The sequence below is a fragment of the Artemia franciscana genome, chromosome 2 (assembly GCF_032884065.1).
Source record: "Artemia franciscana chromosome 2, ASM3288406v1, whole genome shotgun sequence".
Lineage (NCBI taxonomy): Eukaryota > Metazoa > Arthropoda > Branchiopoda > Anostraca > Artemiidae > Artemia > Artemia franciscana.
In genome coordinates, this window is record NC_088864.1 from 7,371,332 (window position 1) to 7,389,786 (window position 18,455).

The following is an 18,455-nucleotide window of genomic DNA, read 5'->3' on the forward strand; positions in this document are numbered from 1 at the left end:
CTTTTTATAACAGTTAAACCCGCTAAAAAGAAATGCAAAGGAAATATATTTTCAAAATATTTTTTAAAATGCGAATGGGAACCCCATGAAAACTTGGCAAATAATTAATTCGGTCATCGATACAAATAAATCGGAAAAAATACATCATATAAAAGAACTAGTTAGTGAAAAAGAATCAATAAAATCACCGGCAGAAATTTCAGGTCTTCTTGGTTCATTTTTTGTAAATATGGGACAAAAAAATAAAAGATAAATTGTCGAATGCAAAATCGAAAAGAAAACTAATGACATAGGTAACACCTCCAAAACTAAAGAAACAAGACACAATGGCCTGGATAGACTTTCTTTGCAACTATTAAGAAAAATACAACCAGCAATCATTGAGACTATTACGTTCCTTATAAACAGAAGCCTTGACGAAGGTATTTTCCCTACTAAACTAAAAGAATCCAAATTAATCCCACTTTTTAAAGGAGGAGACCCAACAGTAATTGATAACTATCGACCAATCAGCTTACTTCTAATTTTTTCGAAAATATATGAAACGCTTGCTGCAAAAAGACTTTATGAATACTTTGAAGTTAATAAATTCTTTCTGATAAACAATATGGATTTCGGAAAAACAGATCCGCTGAACTCGCAATTACAGATCTTATAATGAATTTAAAAGCAGCGCAAGATGATGGTTTATGTTGTCTGGCGATTTTTCTAGATTTAACAAAAGCTTTTGATTGCGTTAATTTTGACATCCTTCATGAAACATTTGAAGGATATGGGATAATGTCGACGGTTTTTGAATGGATTCGGTCATATTTAACAAATAGACGTTATAAAATACTTGCTAATGGTATCTTATCAGATTTATTCGATGTAACTTGTGGGGTGCCCCAGGGATCAGTTCCTGGATCATTACTTTTTTTAATTTATGTGAATGAACTTTCGGCTGATATCCCCTTTGCATATATAATAAATTTTGCGGACGACACAGTACTATTTCTACATAAAAACCGTGAGTAACTAATTACAAACGCTGAAGTTAGCCTCCAGGCAGCAATTCTTTGAAGAGCGGTTGCTTTACCTTAGTACAAAAAACATGAAGTATATCATTTTTAAACATGGAAATGACCCAGTTTACGACAGCAAGATAAATACGGCAGACCACGAAGAAATTGAACGAGTTGACCACATTAAATATTTAGGTATAATAATTGATGAAAAGCTGGATTTGGCAATACACATTAAATTTTTTTGTATGAAGTTGTCAAGAGCTGTTGGTATTCTCCATAGACTGAAATTTATTTTTTCCCATAAAATATTACTGATCCTATATTTCAGTCTATTCTACTCATATCTTTTATATGGAATAAGCATTTGGGCTTCTAATTATAAGTCAGAATGGAAGCAAGTTCAAATTCTTCAGAATAAAGCTATACATGCAATTTGCAAGCTTGAGCCTCGTCAGAGTGTGAAGGCGTTTTTAATAAAACTTAAGATATTAAATGTAGCTTGACTTCGAGAAACAAAAATTGCCGAAACTTTATATAAAGTAAGCATAAATACCCCACCTGAGTCGTTTATGTCGGCTTTTCGAAGGAATGATGAAATTCACCAACATGATACTCGACATGCATCGCAACTAGCTACAGAAACGAGACGTCTCACGTCATCTGGTTTTTCAATGAAATTTACCGGACCAAAAATATGGAATTATTTGCCAAATACTTTAAGATGTGCTAAGAGCCTACCAGAGTTCAAAAGTAAGATTAAAAGCTTCTTATTGGAAAATATTGAATTAGATTCTTATTTCTTGTACCGATAGTTTTCTATATTATGTTTTATTAATTTACGTTTGTTTTCTTTTCTTTCCCCTTCTTCTTCTTTTCTTTTCTTACCTTATATTTATTTTCTTGATGATTGAATGAATACTGTCACCCTTTACGGGCAGTGCTCTCTTAGGGTGTAGTTAGTTTACAGTATGTGATTTGTTTTTTATTAATAAACGAATTGAATTGAAAAAAAAATTATTCTACCAATGCATAAATAATGCTGAGGTAAGTGGACCATTAGACCTAACAAAACAAGTCACGCGAGATTACATCATCTACACAATGGACTAAGATAATTTTTTTACAACCGAGGGTTCCCCACTTGACTAGTGGGCCCTGAGTTTTTCCTACTTGGCCCTCTAAGGTTTTTAAACATTTAACTTTTAAATAACAACCAAAGAAAAAACATCCACTGTTACGCAACAAGCACCTGCGTCTTGAAGAAACATTGCCAAATATCCAGTAGCTTAAAAAAAGTCCCAGCACCAGGATTCAAAGGGATAGGGCCCGAGCTGGACCTCGAATAAAGTCACTACTTTTGATGATGCGGTGCCGTTCTACCCTCCATCCTCAATCTCTCACTGCTCAGACGTGAATGCTAACTGTTGGATAGACAAGACCTATACCATACATATGACCCATTGAGAGCGCTGTGGTGACGACTGAAACACCTTGTGATGATCAATCTCAATACTTTTTGGATATACTTCTCGGACAATTGCCATTATGCTAGCTAAGTTGTTCTCGAAGGGGAGATCAAAAGGGCCGTGTAGATCAAAATCATCAAAGAGTGAATGACGATATATTAGCCTACTGATCCTCCTTTTAAGAACGGCTCTGGTACATTTTTAGCAACTATCTCAGAAGTGTGAAAACGTCAGATAAGCCCTTAAGGCATGAAACATGCGATATATATTACTATAGTAGCAGTACTATTAATAAAATACTAGAGATTCAATTAAAATAGTACATACCTTAAGTTAGGCAGGCTGAACAAAATATTTGCCAAGAACTTGATATCACTTGTAGCTTCAAAATCATCCTCAAAAATCAAAGTTTCAAGGTTTCGCGCTAATGGTGTTAGGAGAGAATCTTTCAAATAAGTTTTTAACATTTTCTGAAAGCTTTTTCCTCGACCAGGAAAGATTTTTTCCGGATTCTGGAACAGTAGCCTTGCTGTGGATTCCATGTTTGCAGGTACCCCAACTATATGCTTCAATTTAGGACAATTTACTCCGAGAATTGAAAACAAATGGGGTTTTACCTCTACACCAATTTCAAGCGTCAGACTTTCAAGACACTTTAATTTGCCTAAAGATTTGAAAAGCACTTCCAGACGCGAATCAAAATCAGAAAGCCTGGCACTGGAGCTAATTTTAGCTTTCAGCACACGCAAGTTTGGAGCTTTAACAGTCACTATATGACACACATTTTGCACTTCGTTCAGCTCGCAGTCTCGTAGTCTAATACTAATTTCAGTTAAAGATTCAAACAAAAATAAATCATAGATTGAAGAAGCACTAAGGAGGTGTCTTTCTTCAAAGAATTTTCGCAGAAAATGTTCGCGAAATTTTTCACCCACAAGACCAGGAAGTAATTCGAGTCGATGTCTCACGTATGTGTCAATAAATTTAGGATCTGTTAATCCTAATGAGGACAATATGCTGGATTCCTCGTGAAAGCAGTGATATCGACGTATCAAGTCTTTTTTGAGAGAAAGATCACCCAGAAAACTTGCCGTTAGTCCTTCAAGAGCTAGATTCTCAAGCTTCGGAAAGGAGTTGGGATCGTAGTTCAACGGGCTCGTTATATCTGAAATGAAATGAAGCATTAATTGTGCATAAATCAAATTGTTTAAGACCATTATTCAAACACAGGAGAAAATTCATTATAATGGTTCAGTAGCAAGTATGCCAGGTCATATCAAATGCAAAGATTATATTTTGTCTGATTATATCAGCCAAGCCACCATATACGAATTGTCAACTAAAGTTTTCGGAGCGAGGGTAATATTAATATTCGTGGGTTATTTATGGTCATATATAAGTTAGTTATCATCAGGACCTCACGCCACCGAGGCAAGATTGCCAACTTGCACACTTTTCGTGTGAAATAAACTCTGTTTTACTCAGAGGGGATGCAGAAGAGTGAAAATCATTCTTTTTGGGTATCAGTTTACATTCGCTTGAAACACCAGTAATTGGCAACTTTTTACGTGAAATGCCAATTTTTGGACTTGCATTCTTTTTGAGTGCAGTGCGGTGCTTGTGCACAGTGAACAAAACTCTAAAAACGAAATTTTTAAGTATATATAAATATATATATATATATATGTATATATATATATATATATATATATATATATATATATATATATATATATATATATATATATATATATATATATATATAACCACGAAAATAATCTAAATTCCATGCTGATTCCGAATACACAAAGTTAGCAAGTTTAGACTTACATGTCAAAAATATATTTAAGGCTGGACGGACTCGCAAAGAATCTTCCTATACCTCCCATGTTAAACATTTGGAGTTTGCCTGACGTTCCTGAATTAGTGATTTTGGCGGTTTTTATGTCAATAGAAGTAAAAAAATCTGGTGAATATTTTGGCATAATCAAATCTTAAAGCCGACAATTATTTTTGTTATAATTCCAAAATAATTATAAAACCTGTTTCGGGTTTGCATTCTAGATTGCTAAGCTTGACATTGTTGTTGTGGGTATCAAAAAATAGAGCAAAAAATTTTCTATTCATCAATAAGAAGCTTTTTTCTATAATATATACCTCCTGGCTGCAGTCCCTTCAAATACTTTACATATTTGTGTTCCGAAATCAAAATTTCCCCTCAAAAGGTTAGATTGAGCTGTAATCGGAGCATCTAAGAATGCAAAAATTACACCAAGGGGCTAACCACTCGGATTGTTCAGGAGCGATTCAGTCAAGCATTATTTAGTTCTAACCTGTTTAAACAGAGTCTAGAGAAGAAGTAAGGTGCAGACACCAAACTGCCGGTTAATGAATATATAAGAAAATTGTATTGTATAAATAATTAAGGATAAGCTGCGTCTAATCCTAGAGATGAATTGAACACAGCACAAGGGCCGAATAAGAAGCAATGGTTTTATTTTAAAAAGATTGATCTATCGTTTTGGTTTAATTAAAATAAATTCAGGACAAATTTATGTATTGTAGTATAAGTACAATTTTGCATAATCTTCGTACTGAAATAAGAATTAAAAATATATAAAACAAGCTAATTAATAACTAATGAACGAAACAAAATGTCCCCAGAATATTTAAATTTGTTATAGCAAAACCCGAGTCTTGCTGTAGAACTACCAAAGCAAACTACAAAAGCAGTCAATGACCAGTCTCAAGTCCAAGGCCTTTCCAAGAAACAATCCCACCCCTTGGTAAATAAACCCCAATAAAAATTACCCATACTAAAGCAGTCAAATGACCAGTCTCAAGTCCAAGGCCTTTCCAAGAAACAATTCAACCCTTTAGTAAGTGAACCCCGATAAAAATGGTCAAAACCCTAATAAAGTTCTTATATAGTTCTTGTTATTGACCACAGTAACATGGGAAAAAAAAGAAATATACGAGGGCTCCATTTGCCAAATGTGCAGGCCCATCGTGAAAAGTTGAAATTAAATTATCGGGCTAGAGGCAGACCGCGTTTACCAAAATATATGTTAGAAGACTTAACGGATGCTTCGGTTCACGACGAATCAAGTTCCGAAGGAATTGGAACAAATTCCCCTTTTGTGTTTAAAGTTATCATTTCTGGAAGAAATTTGGGGTCAGACCTTCTAAAAGGCTCACGCTGGATTGTGGATCTGCCTTACCTTTTTGAGAATTATGAAAAGCTCGTGATTCGCCACATGTAAGTTTTTTCTTTGTCTTTCATTTTAATGTTTAATCAACAATTAGTTCCAAAGAATGTATGATACCAAAATATGGTACTAATTTTTTTTTTTTGACAATACAAAGTTTAAGTAACTCGCTATAGTCGCCAGAAGTGCAAATGCTAAAAATTATGCAGAAAAGATTTAATATATTATTTTTTTGTAGAGGGTGAACAACCTTTTAATTGTGTTTTATGGCGAGGTGGTTCTTATAAACCTACTTTTTTTGTATCAATATTTCTAATTGACTTTAATTTCAATAGAACTCATCAGATTTTATATTAAATTAAAGTCCATGTCCACTGCCTACCCACGACTTAGAAATTGTTGCAGTTCCCTTTAAATTGTTGGTATTTCTTTGTCCACAAGTTTATCGGAGTAATCTTTCATGTACACCCCCCCCCCCCAAAAAAAAAATCCTAGATCCGCCCCTGATGTGGCGGGTGGGTAAATATTCACTAGGGAAAGGAGAAGTAGTACAAGGGTTATGCACGATATTGTTGGCAAAATAATAAGGAAATTTGTACTCTCATTTCCTTAAGGGTGACTAGATTTGCTCTCTGAAGAAGGGAAATGTAAGGCCCTTTACCCTGTTTGAAAATAATTCTTAGACACGTTTTTTGAACTGCCTCTATTATGTCCCACAATTCATTGGACATGCCAGAATGGCAAACAGAGAAACAGAAAAAAAAACACAAAAAAAAAATGTATTAATCCAAAAACGTTCAGAAATAAAATGAAAAAAAAACAAGTTTTTGAACTGAAAGTAAGGAGCGACATTACAACTTAAAACAAGCAGAAATTACTCTGTATATTAAAAGGTTTTCTCCCTTCTCAACGCTCTGCTCCTTACGCTAAAGTTTTTAACTGTTTTAAAAAGTAAACTTAAGAAAAAGAGTCAAACTTTAGCGTAAAGAGCAAGGTGTTGAGGGAGGAAAAGCCCCTTTGATATACAGAGTAATTACTGTTCGTTAATTTTGCTCCTTACTTTCAGTTAAAAAACTTCTTTTTATCATTTTTTTTTCCAACATAAAGCGAACTTACCAGTAGAGGTAATTTCGAACAGTTCGTGGTAACGAACTGTAGTAAGGAGCGACCCGGCTCAATAGTAACCAAAGCTCTAAAAAACAGAATTTTGATATCAAGAGTTACATCTCAAGAATCGCACTGTTATGCCGATTTTAAATATGTGAGTTTCATCATCAAGTTTAGTCTTACCCATCAAAAGTTACGAGCCTAAGAAAATTTACCTTATTTTCGAAAATGAGGGAACCCCCCTAAAAGTCATTTAATCTTAAAGAAAGTAACACCATCAGATTCAGCGTATCACAGAACCTTTTTGTACAAGTTTCAAGCTCCTATCTACAAGAATGTAGAATTTTGTATATTTTGCCAAAACACAAATCCCAGATGCGTGTTTATTTATTTAATTCTTTTTTCCAAGGGTGATTGTACCGACCCAGTGGTCTTAAAATTTTGTGAGAGGGCTCATTCAAATGGAAATGAAAAGTTCTAGCGCCATCAAAATCCTGTTTTAGCCATTTTATTCAGCATAGTTGAAAAACCTTATAACTATGTCTTTCAGGACGACTTACTCCCCCAAAGTCCCCATGGGAGAAGCTGCAAGTTAAAAACTTTGACCAGTGTTTGCACATAGTAATGATTATTGGGAAGTGTACAGACGTTTTCAGTGGGATTTTTTGGTTGGAAGGAGGGGCTGAGAAGAGGAGGTTATGTTGGGGAAACTTTCCATGGAGGAGTTTGTCATGGGGAGGAAAATTTCCATGAATGGGAGGGGGCAGGATTTTCTAGCATGATTTAAAAAAACAATGAAAAAATAAATATGAAAAAGTGTTTTCAACTGAAAGTAAGGACCAGCGGTAAAACTTAAAAAGAACAAAAAATATTACACATATAAGGGGTTCATTTCCTCCTAATCTCTCACTCTTTACGCTAAAGTATTTTTTAGTAATTTCAATTATTTATTCTACGGCCTTTGTGATTCAGGGGTTATTCTTAAGGATTTAGGACAAAATTTAAGCTTTAGTGTAATGAGCGAGGTATTGACAAGTGGGCGAGCCCCCCCTTATATACGTAATAGATACATGCGAATATAGAAGTTCGTTAGGGAAGCTAATTCGTAAGTTACGTATATTTTTACTAATGAAAACCATCGTAAAAAACTAAAAGCTCTAGTTGCCTTTTTAAGTAGCAAAAAATTGGAGAGCAGCTGGACCTCCTTCCCCGCTCATTTTTCTCAAAATCGTTCGATCAAAATTATGAGAAAGCCGTTTAGCCAAAAAAATAAAAATTCAAATTTCGTTTTAATCATTCATCTGCGCAGAGCCGAAATAAAAACATGGATTAACTAAAAAAACGTTCAGAAATTAAATAAAAAACGATTTTTTTTAAATGAAAGGAAGGAGTAACATTAAAACTTAAAACGAACAGAAATTACCCAGTATATGAAAGGGGCTGTTCCCTCCTCAACGCCCCGCTCTTTACGCTAAAGTTTTTACAGTATTAAACAGTAGATCTTTTAAATTATATTTTTGGTAAAAAATAAGGAGAGGGGCACATTTGAAGGAAGGCCTAAAAATTCAGAAAAAAAACTTAAAACAACCAAAAGTAGCTACTTAAACTATTCCTAAGAGCGAATGCTTTGCTATACCCCACCCCTCGCCCCTCTTTAAGCGACAGTTTATAGCCCATTATATATTTCCCCATTACATTTTGAAATAGCCCCACTTTTTACTTCTGTATTAATTTATGACGAAAGCTAATCAATCGGCAGAAAAAATGCGTCGCGCTATTCTGAAATAAAAAAAAACAAAACAAGTTTTTTCAACTGAAAGTAAGGAGCAACATTAAAACTTAAAACGAACAGAAATTACTCCGTATATGATAGGGGCTGTTCCCTTCTCAACGCCTTGCTTTCTACGCTAAAGTTTGACTCTGTCTCACAACTCTCCATTTAAAAAAAAAAACTTGCCATTTTGAAAAATAAAAAAATATACTATGACGTTTAGGGGCGTTTCCCCTTATTTTCCAAACTCGTAACTCGAAGAAGAGGGGGATATGTTGGGGGAACTTGGGGGAACTTTCCTTGGAGGAATTTGTCATGGGGGAAGAAAATTTTCATGAAGGGAGCCCAGGATTTTCTAGTATTATTTAAAAAAAAATAATGAAAAAATAAATATGAAAAAGCTTTTTTCAACTGAAAGTAAGGAGAAGCATTAAAGCTTAAAACGTACAGAAATTATTAAGCATACGATAGGCTCACCTCCTCCTAATACCTCGCTCTTTACGCTAAAGTATTTTTAGTAATTTCAACTATTTATTCTACGGCTTTTGTGATTCAGGGATTATTCTTAAGAAATTGGGACAAAATTTAAGCTTTAATGTAAAGAGCGAGGTACTAACGAGGGGGTGAGCCCCTTCGTATACGTAATAAAAACATGAGAATACAGAAGTTAGTTACGTAAGCTAATTTGTAAGTTACGTATATCTTTTACTAATAAAAAGATTCGTAAAAAATTAAAATTTTTAGTTGCCTTTTTAAGTAACCAAAAAATCGGACGGCAACTAGGCATCCTCCCCCGCTCCATTTTTTCTCAAAATCATTCGATCAAAACTATGAGAAAGCACTTTAGACAAAAAAATAAATATTAAAATATCGGTGTAATTATTCATCTGCGGAGAGCCAAAATCAAAACATGCATTGATTCAAAAACGTTCAGAAATTAAATTAAAAAAAACAGTTTTTTTAACAGAAGTAAGGAGCGACATTAAAACTTAAAACGAACAGAAATTACTTCGTATATGAAAGGGGCTGCTTCCTCATCAACGCCCCGCTCTTTACGCTAAATTTTTTACTGTTTTAAAAAGTAGAGTTAAGAGAAAGAGTCAAACTTTAGCGTAAAGAGTGGGGCGTTGAGGAGGAAACAGCCTCTTTCATATACGGGATAATTTCTGTTCGTTCTAAGTTTTAATGTTGCTCCTTACTTTCATTTAAAATACTTTTTTTTTTCTAATCATTAAAAAGTACGGATAAAGGTTCTGAAAGAATGTCTGCAAAGGCTTTAAAGGATTTGAGAAATAAACTAGCTAATTTGATCCTCCTAACTCATAAAAGCATATTGGTATTTTTAATCGTACTAATAAGAACTTTGTGAATTACTCGAATAAAAATTTAAATGATAGTTGAGATGCAACTGAATTTGGGGCACGGATTTTTACTTTGAATTTGATTTTAGGGAGTCAAGTGAGACTTAATTTTTCTTGGAATTTGGTTAGTAATTTCCGTTTGAATTTGGTAAATCGACACGGGTCTGTTTAGAGGGCATTTCCTGTCATGCCCCAAAGGATTTTGTAAAGTTTTGAAATACTTGGCTTTCCTGATTGGTAGTTCCAGGACAGTTTTTGGCTTGGTTACATACATAAATAAAATTGGGTGGTTTAATCTGACAATGAAATACAACAAACTTTCGGTTAGATCGTATAATTTCCACTTCTCACCCATTTCTAGCTATATTTTATATTTTATTTCATATTTTAATTACCCTACATCGCTCACTACTCTACATACTACCTATCCTTTTTGAAGCTATAGCACTTTCCTTTCTACCAAAACAATAAAATCGCTACTTTACTATTTTACTTCCTCACAACCAATTAGCATTTTATTTACAGGTGCCAAGACATCAATTTGGTTTCAAATATGATGTTTTCTAAGAACATAGAGCTGGATTGCGCTCAAGACTCATCTTCAAATGCGAATCATGTCATGAGGAAGCCACACTTCACACAGAAAAACCCCTTGCTCCTAGAAGGCTTAAAAAAAAAAGACTCAACGAAAACCGTAGTCAAAAAACGGAAAAGGACTGATTTTGATAGTGTGAATACTATCAGAAAGAAACACAAAACAGAAACAGGAACAGTAAGTGTCAACAAAGAGGTAGTGGTTGGTGCAATAAATGGTGGAATGACTCACGCCCAGGTTCAAGAACTTTTCTCTACCATTGGAATAAATACCCCGTCTCAAAAAGTCTTTACGAAATTTGAGAAAGAAATTTGCGTAGAATTGGAAAAAGTTCTCTATGACTATCTTATCGAAAATGGGAAAACCGAGCGAAGGATGGCACTGGAAGCAGGTGAGAAAATTCACCCAAATGGAGCTGTAGAGACATGTGTTATAGTTGATGGAAGCTGGTGTACACGAAGTTATGGGAATAGATATCGTGCACTCTCAGGCTGTGGAGTGGTGATAGGTTTCTATTCGAAGAAACTCTTAAATCTAGGAATTAGGAACAAATATTGCTGTACTTGCGTGAAATACAGGCATCAAGTTAATAGATCTGTTCCTGAACATACATGTTTTATGAACTGGCAGGGGCCCAGTACAGGTATGGAGTCAGATATATTAGTTGACGCATTCCGAATAGCAACATCCATGCACAATCTAAGATATACTCGATTTGTTGCCGACGGCGATTCAAGTACCCATTCTGAAATTATAGCAAGGGTAACATATGGCAGAAATGTAGAAAAAATTGAGTGTGCTAATCATGCGTGCAAATGCTTGAAAAACAGACTATATAAGAAGCAGCATGAAAATGCCGAATGCAGAAGATTTCTTAGTGCCGCAATAATAATGAAAATGTGTGATTTTGCCAGAAATGCAATTGTATGTGCCACCACAGAGAAGAAAAGCGTGAAGGATCTCATCAGTGCGCTGAAGGCAATTCCTCTACATTTTTTCCGTGGCGATCATAGATTTTGTCCTACACGCTGCTCGTTCTCCGGGAAAGTTCAACAGGTCAATCCTGAAGACACCCCTAGCAACATCTTTCTCAGCCATGTGTATTCAGCCTTTGATACTCTGACCAGAAGGGCTCGTCTACTGATAGGAAACCACACGAGCAACCTGGCAGAATATTTTATGAGCATAGTTGCAAGGCTTATAGGTGGCAAAAACATCATGGTTAGCCAAAGTGCGCGATATACCACCCGTGTTAAAGCAGCAGGAATCCGATTTACAAAAGGTCACTCAGCTCGCCTTGAAATATTTCGAAGAACTGTAGGATCTACACCAAGTAGGCAGTTGAAAAAACTTGCACAACAGCGGGCCATGACTACTGCTCGACGTAAAAAACTGTCTGCTAAAAAGCGCCTTTTCACTAATGCTTCCACAAAACTCCCTTCAAAAGAAATCAGGGAGCCAACCGGAGCAGACAAAAACTACGGCTCGAACGCAACTGCTCCGGATCTTGATTGCAGTGCGCTCGAAATTGCAAAAACAGATTTTTTGACTCGTCTCCAATGTACTGCAACAGATATCCTCAGTATCGAAAAAGCCACTAGGCTTCAGAGAAATTCTATCGATAATAGCTGGATAGAATACAGAAAAAACAGAATTACAGCTTCCGTAGCTGGTGCTGTTTGTAAAAGGCGGTTGAAGACTGTGGGCTCATTAGTTCGGCAGCTGCTGTATCCCAGAAACCGCCAAACAAAGGCAATGGAGCATGGTCAGATGTATGAGCCTGTAGCTATTGCAGCTTTTGCAAAGAAAATGGGTTGCATTGTGAACTCTGCTGGGCTTTTCATTCACAAGGAATATGGGTTTCTAGGGGCCAGTCCGGACGGGATAGCAATTTTTCCTTCGGGTGAGAAGGCTCTTTTGGAGGTGAAGTGCCCTTTGACAGCAAAAGGGCTTACATTGGAAGAGTGGATAGCGCTTAAAAAAAATACATGTCTAGAAAAGAAATTTAATAGTGAAATAAAGCTGAAAAGAACACATGACTACTATTACCAAATTCAAATGCAATTGGAATGTTGTGACATTGATTTTGTATACTTTGTAATATTTTTAGGGGAAGAGGAATTATATTATGAAAAGATTGGTCGTGACCGTGAATTCTGGTCTAACAAAATGCTGCCAAATCTAAAAAAAAATTTATTTTGAGGCACTGTTACCCGAAATTGTCGACGGAAGGTTGCCAAGAAGTATGGAGATACGAGAACCGTTTATATAAATCCAACTGTGCTAGGTATGGGTAGTTATCATGTGTCATTACAGTCTTATCCGAATACAAATTCAGACATACAAATACTCAAGCAACAATCGAACTTTAGAATATTTTTTAATGAACCCGTATGGATAAGCTAAATAAAAAGAACAAGTTTTTTTTAACTGAAAGTAAGGAGCGACATTAAAACTTAAACGAACAGAAATCACTTCGTATATGAAAGGGGCTGCTCCCTCCTCAACGCCCCGCTCTTTACGCTAAAGTTTTTTACTGTTTTAAAAAGTAGAATTGAGAGAAAAAGAGTAAAACTTTAGCGTAAAGAGCGGGCGTTGAGGAGGGAGCAGCCCCTTTCACATACGAAGTAATTTATATTCGTTTTAAGTTTTAATGTTGCTCCTTGCTTTCAGTTAAAAACATGTCTTTTTTTCATTTAATATCTGAACGTTTTTGAACTAATGCATGTTTTGATTTTGGCTCTCCACAGATGAATAATTAAAACGAAATTTCATATTTATATGGTTTTCTCATAATTTTGATAGAATCACTTTGAGAAAAAAGGAGCAGGGGAGGAGGCTTAGTTGCCCTCCAATGTTTTGGTTACTTAAAAAGGCAACTAGAACTTTTAATATTTTACGAACGTTTTTGCTAGTAAAAGATCTACGTAACTTACGAGTTAGCTTACGTAACGAACTTTTGTATTCTGTTAGTGTATTAGCGTGGGAAGAGGCCTAGGTGCCCTCCAATTTTTTAGATCACTTAAAAAGGGTACTATGTACTTCATTTTTTTATATATAATTCACTTGTATATAACTTCATTTCCGTTGGAATGAGCCCGCTCGCAACATTCTATGACAACTGGTTCGATATAATCACCCCTGGAAAAAAAAATCCATATTTTTGCTGATAGAAGCTTAACACTTCCACGGTAGGGTTCCCTGATAGGCTGATTCGGATGGGTGTAATTTTGGTTTTATTACTTTTATTGGGTGTTTCCCTCTATTTTCTAAAATAAGGCAATTTTTCTTAGACTCGTAATTTTAGATAAGTATCTCATATATTTAAAGTCAGCATTAAAATGCAATTTTGTTCATGTAGCTATTGGTATCAAAAATCCGTTTTTTAGAGTTTTGGTTACTATTGAGCCGGGTCGCTCCTTAGTACAGTTCGCTACCACGAACTTTTTGATAAAATGAAATAAATTTGTCACTTCGCTGCGAGCAATTATTTAAATTATATTTTTCTAAATAGGTCTGCATGAAGTAAAAACCCGAAAATATGTACTATTTATTTGCAATTTCCACAATTTTATACCGCGTCTCCTGGCAAATAATGATGACCAGACCACAGGCACACACGCAGGCGAGGGATTCACCCACCTTAAATTTGTATAATGCTTAATTTTCTCAGCGAAATGTTTAATTTTCCTGTGTTTTCCTGGTATTTCTTTCGTAAGAGTTGAACCCCCCTCCTCCAAAAAAAAAATCTCGAATAATAATTTCTCTAATTTTCTCCTCGAATAATAGTTCTTTTCCAAATAAATATTCCTATTTACTTGTCGAATTACGAAGAATGAATATACATTAATCATAATTTTCAGTGAGAAACCCCTTGAGTTTAATAACGGCAGTGAAATCTGATAACCTTGAGTGTTTGTGTGATATACCGCGATTGAAAAAGAATTGAAAAGACAGTATAAATTCTATAGGAGCGTCCAGCCTTAACATACGTTTACATACATGCTTACGTATAATTTAAACAAATCAGTGTATGTTTACATGTCAAAAGGATAAATTTGTGTAACATTGGAAATCCAATTTTAATAATAGTGATACTTTCTAAAAAAAAAAAGAAGCAAAACAAAACCCCAAAATTACGTATTTACCTTGACAAGGCCGGTAACCAATGCATGTTTCTCTTTTCTTAGGGGGTTGTCTTATTAAACTAGTGGCAGCAGGATGCCGAAGAGGATGCATCAGAACAACAATTTTGACTTCTTTGTGGATTTATTGACAATAAATTTTCAGTTACTGCCGACGAAGTACCAGTTTCGGCTTTTCGGCACCCCTAAACAACAATTTCTTGCCCAAATACGGTGTTGTGTTTAAAATTTTGAGACAGTCCCTAAGATCGAAATATACCTTTTTACTTAAATCAGTTAATGCACCATATATTGCTCAACTCAGATCACTGCTATGTAGAATGCTCTATTCTACAAATGTAGTTTCTTAATTTGACTTCTTCGTCTTTACCCTTTTACTGATGACTTTAGTGTTGCGTTATGTGATTAATAAAAAAAAAAAATTCCGCAGAATAAGTTTTTCAAGGAAAAGTAAAACTCCATTAAGCAAAAATAAGCAAAAATAGAATCAAATAGTCTACTAAGCGTAAAAATACCATAAATCAGCATCAATGATTAAGTGAAATCCAAAACGAACAGAAATCAAACAGTTATCGATCCAGCTAAATAGTAACCGAAACTCTAAAAAACGAAATTTTGATGCCATTAAATATATCGAAAAATCAGATTTTCATGTTAATTTCAAATATATAAGTTTCATTAAGTTTAATGTTACCCATCAAAGGTTACGAGCCTGCAAAATTTTGTATGATTTTCGAAAAACAGGGGAAACACCACCTAAAAGTCATAGAATATTAATGAAAATCTCACTGTCAGATTCAGCGTAACCGAGAACCCTAGTGAAGAGACTTTAAACTCCTATATACAAAAATGTGGAATATTGTATTTTTGCCAGAAAAAAGATCACGGATGCGTGTTTATTTGGTTTTGTTTTGTTTTTTTCCAGGGGAGATCGTATAGACCCAGTTGATCTAGAACTTCATGAGAGGGCTCATTTTAAGGAAATGAAAAGTTCTAGTGTCTTTTTTAAGCGACCAAAAATATTGAAGGTCAACTAGGCCTCCAATATTTTTATCCCACACCAGTTCTTTTCGCAAAATCTTCCGGTACAAATTTTGAGACATCTTTTTTGTTCAGCATAGTTGAAAGGCGCAATAACTGCGTCTTTGGAGATAGCATGACCACCGCAGCCCCTTGGGAAAAGGATATAAGTTATAAAATATGCCCATTGTTTACGTGTAGTATTTGTTATTGGGAAGCATACATACTTTTTCAGGTGGGGAGGCGAGGACGAATTTTCAGCTAGGGGGATTTTGCACGAGGAGAATTTTCTACGTAGATGGAAGTTTCCAGGGGGTGAGCTCTTTACCGACTCAATTCTACACGCGGATATGTTAAGGGTAACTGTCCGGGGTATATTTTCACCAGGATTGAATTGTTCAAAGCAAATTTCCGTGGGAGAGGGATTTTTCCGTCGAGGTGGAGCCAGGTATCGTGGCATTAAACGATCAGAAATTAAATTTAAAAAAGACAATGTTTTTTTCAATTGAAAGTAAGGAGCAACATTAAAACTTAAAGCGAACAGAAATTATTACGTATATGTGGGCGGTCCTCCCCTCCTCAACACCTCGCTCTTTAGGCTAAAGTTTAAATTTTGTCCCAATTCTTCAAAAACGACTCCTGAAACACAAGAGTCGTTTAATTTGAACAATAAGTACCTTTTTTAAGTGCTGGAAAACTTTAGCGTGAACAGCGATGTATTGAGGAGGGGGCTACCCCCCTCACATAGTTTTTTTACTTGATGACAATAAATAACCAAGTCAAACTCAAAACTAGCAGAAATCAACATGATTAAAGCTCACAACCCCAATACCTTCTTAAGGCCAGAACATAATTTACACTTTACTGCAAAAAAACTAATGGTTTCACTTTTGTTACTTTAATATATCAAAAACTGTTACGATTTTAAAGAATAATAATTAGCATATGTAAATTACACTGAAAATTTTTCAGTATTTTTTTCAGTATGGTGCAAATTATGTTCTGGCCTTGAGAATTCATAGGGGCTGAGCCTTAATCATGTTAATTTCTGTTCGTTTTAGAGTTTGACTCAGTTATTTATTGTAATTTCTGTTCATTTTGGGTTTCATTTATTCATTAATGCTGATTAGTGATAGTTTTAGTAGTAACAAGTAGTAACAATAGTTGCAGTAGCAGTAGTAGCAGCACGCACATATCACCTCCGATTTTTTTAACATCCTCTCAACACCCAATGTTCCAACATATTACACACACCAATTCTTAGAATATGCTCTTTTGATAATCTAAATGCACACAGTCTTTCGTCAGTCCAATTTTGCCATCAATATTCTCTCAAATTTCACCTTCATAGACTTAGCCTTAACAGTACTAGTATCACAGAAGTTGCAGTGGTAGGAGAAGTAGTTGCAGTGTCAGCGTTGTATTAGTAGTAGTAGTGGTAGCAGCAGTATTAACAGCGGTAGTAGCATGTACATCTTGCCTTTTGATCTGTTGAACATCCCTTTCATTATGCCCCGGAAGTTTCACCTTCCCACGGTAAGCCGTTTCAAAAATGTTGCTGATTTGCGATTTGACCCCTTTTTTACCTTAATACCCTAAGCCTTACAAGTTGTTGCGATTGCAGTAGTAGTTGGAGTAGTTTAGTAGTAGTAGCAGTAGTAGTGAAATTCATATATTACATTTCTGTCAATTGATATCCCCTTCAAGTATTCTCTGAAAGTTCGAACTTAAATACCAAACCCATTCTTGAGATGCGCCCTTTTGATAATATGCACGTACAGAGTGTGTTTTGATTTAGTTCACACTCCCCCTAAATATTCTGTAAAATTTTCAACTTCGTACACTTAGCCTTAATTGTACTAGTATCACAGTAGTAGTGGTAGCAGTACGAACAGTAGTAGCAGTCATAGTGTGTTGTTTAGTAGTAATAACAGTAGCAGCAGTATTAACAGAGGCAGTAGTAGGTACATATTACCTTTTGGTCAACTGAACATCATAATCAGGATATGACTGGAGTTTCATCTTGATACAATAATCTGTTCTAAAAGCATTACTGATACGCCTGTATCAGCAATCTGTATGCACATAATATGCTTTTTTTATGCAAACATGAGAAACTTATTGTATGGATGTTCTGTTGAATGTTTTGCACAAAATCCAAATTGTCGTTTATGGAAAAGCTGTTTAACATCGAGATTACTCATTAGCCGCTTCACCATTGATTTTTCAACTATTTTAGAGAAGCGAGAAACTCTTCCTTTTATTAAATAAAAGAAATTTTTTAACTTCACTTCCTTTAATTAAATAAAAAAAAGTGTATTAACCGCAAGTAAGGAGCGGCATTAAAACTTAAAACGAAAAAAAATTATTCCGTATATGAAAGAGGTTGTCCCATTCTCAACATATCGCTCTTTACGCTAAAGTTTGACTCATTCTCACAACATTACTTTTTAAAACAGTAAACAAGAGCCAAGAGCTCAAATGGCACTTGTGACGCGGTCGGAGGAGCCAAGAGCTCATATGGCTTGAGATCTAGCAAAATTCAAGCAAAAAATCTAGCAAACTGATTTAAAAGGAAAATCAGAAGCTTAAGGCCGGTGGGGATTTAAAATAAGAGCTCTGAGACACGAGGTCCTTCCAAATATCAAAATTCATTAAGATCCGATCACTAACTCGTAAGTAAAAATACCTCATTTTTTCTAATTGTTTCTCTCCCTTCAGCCCCCCAGATGGTCAGATGGGGGAAAACGACTTTATCAAATCAATTTTTGCAG

The 18,455-nt window shown here is 35.2% G+C and overlaps 1 protein-coding gene across 3 annotated transcripts in view; it reads right to left on the reverse strand.

Moving 5' to 3' along the window:
• The window catches only part of LOC136036926 (uncharacterized), a 103,453-nt gene that overhangs the window by 70,189 nt on the left and 14,809 nt on the right, over positions 1 to 18,455 (reverse strand). For all 3 annotated transcript variants that reach the window (XM_065719314.1, XM_065719321.1, XM_065719330.1), the window contains one exon: positions 2,801 to 3,638. In XM_065719314.1, coding sequence (XP_065575386.1) covers positions 2,801 to 3,638 — 838 coding nt within the window. The remainder of the gene's footprint in view (positions 1 to 2,800; positions 3,639 to 18,455) is intronic.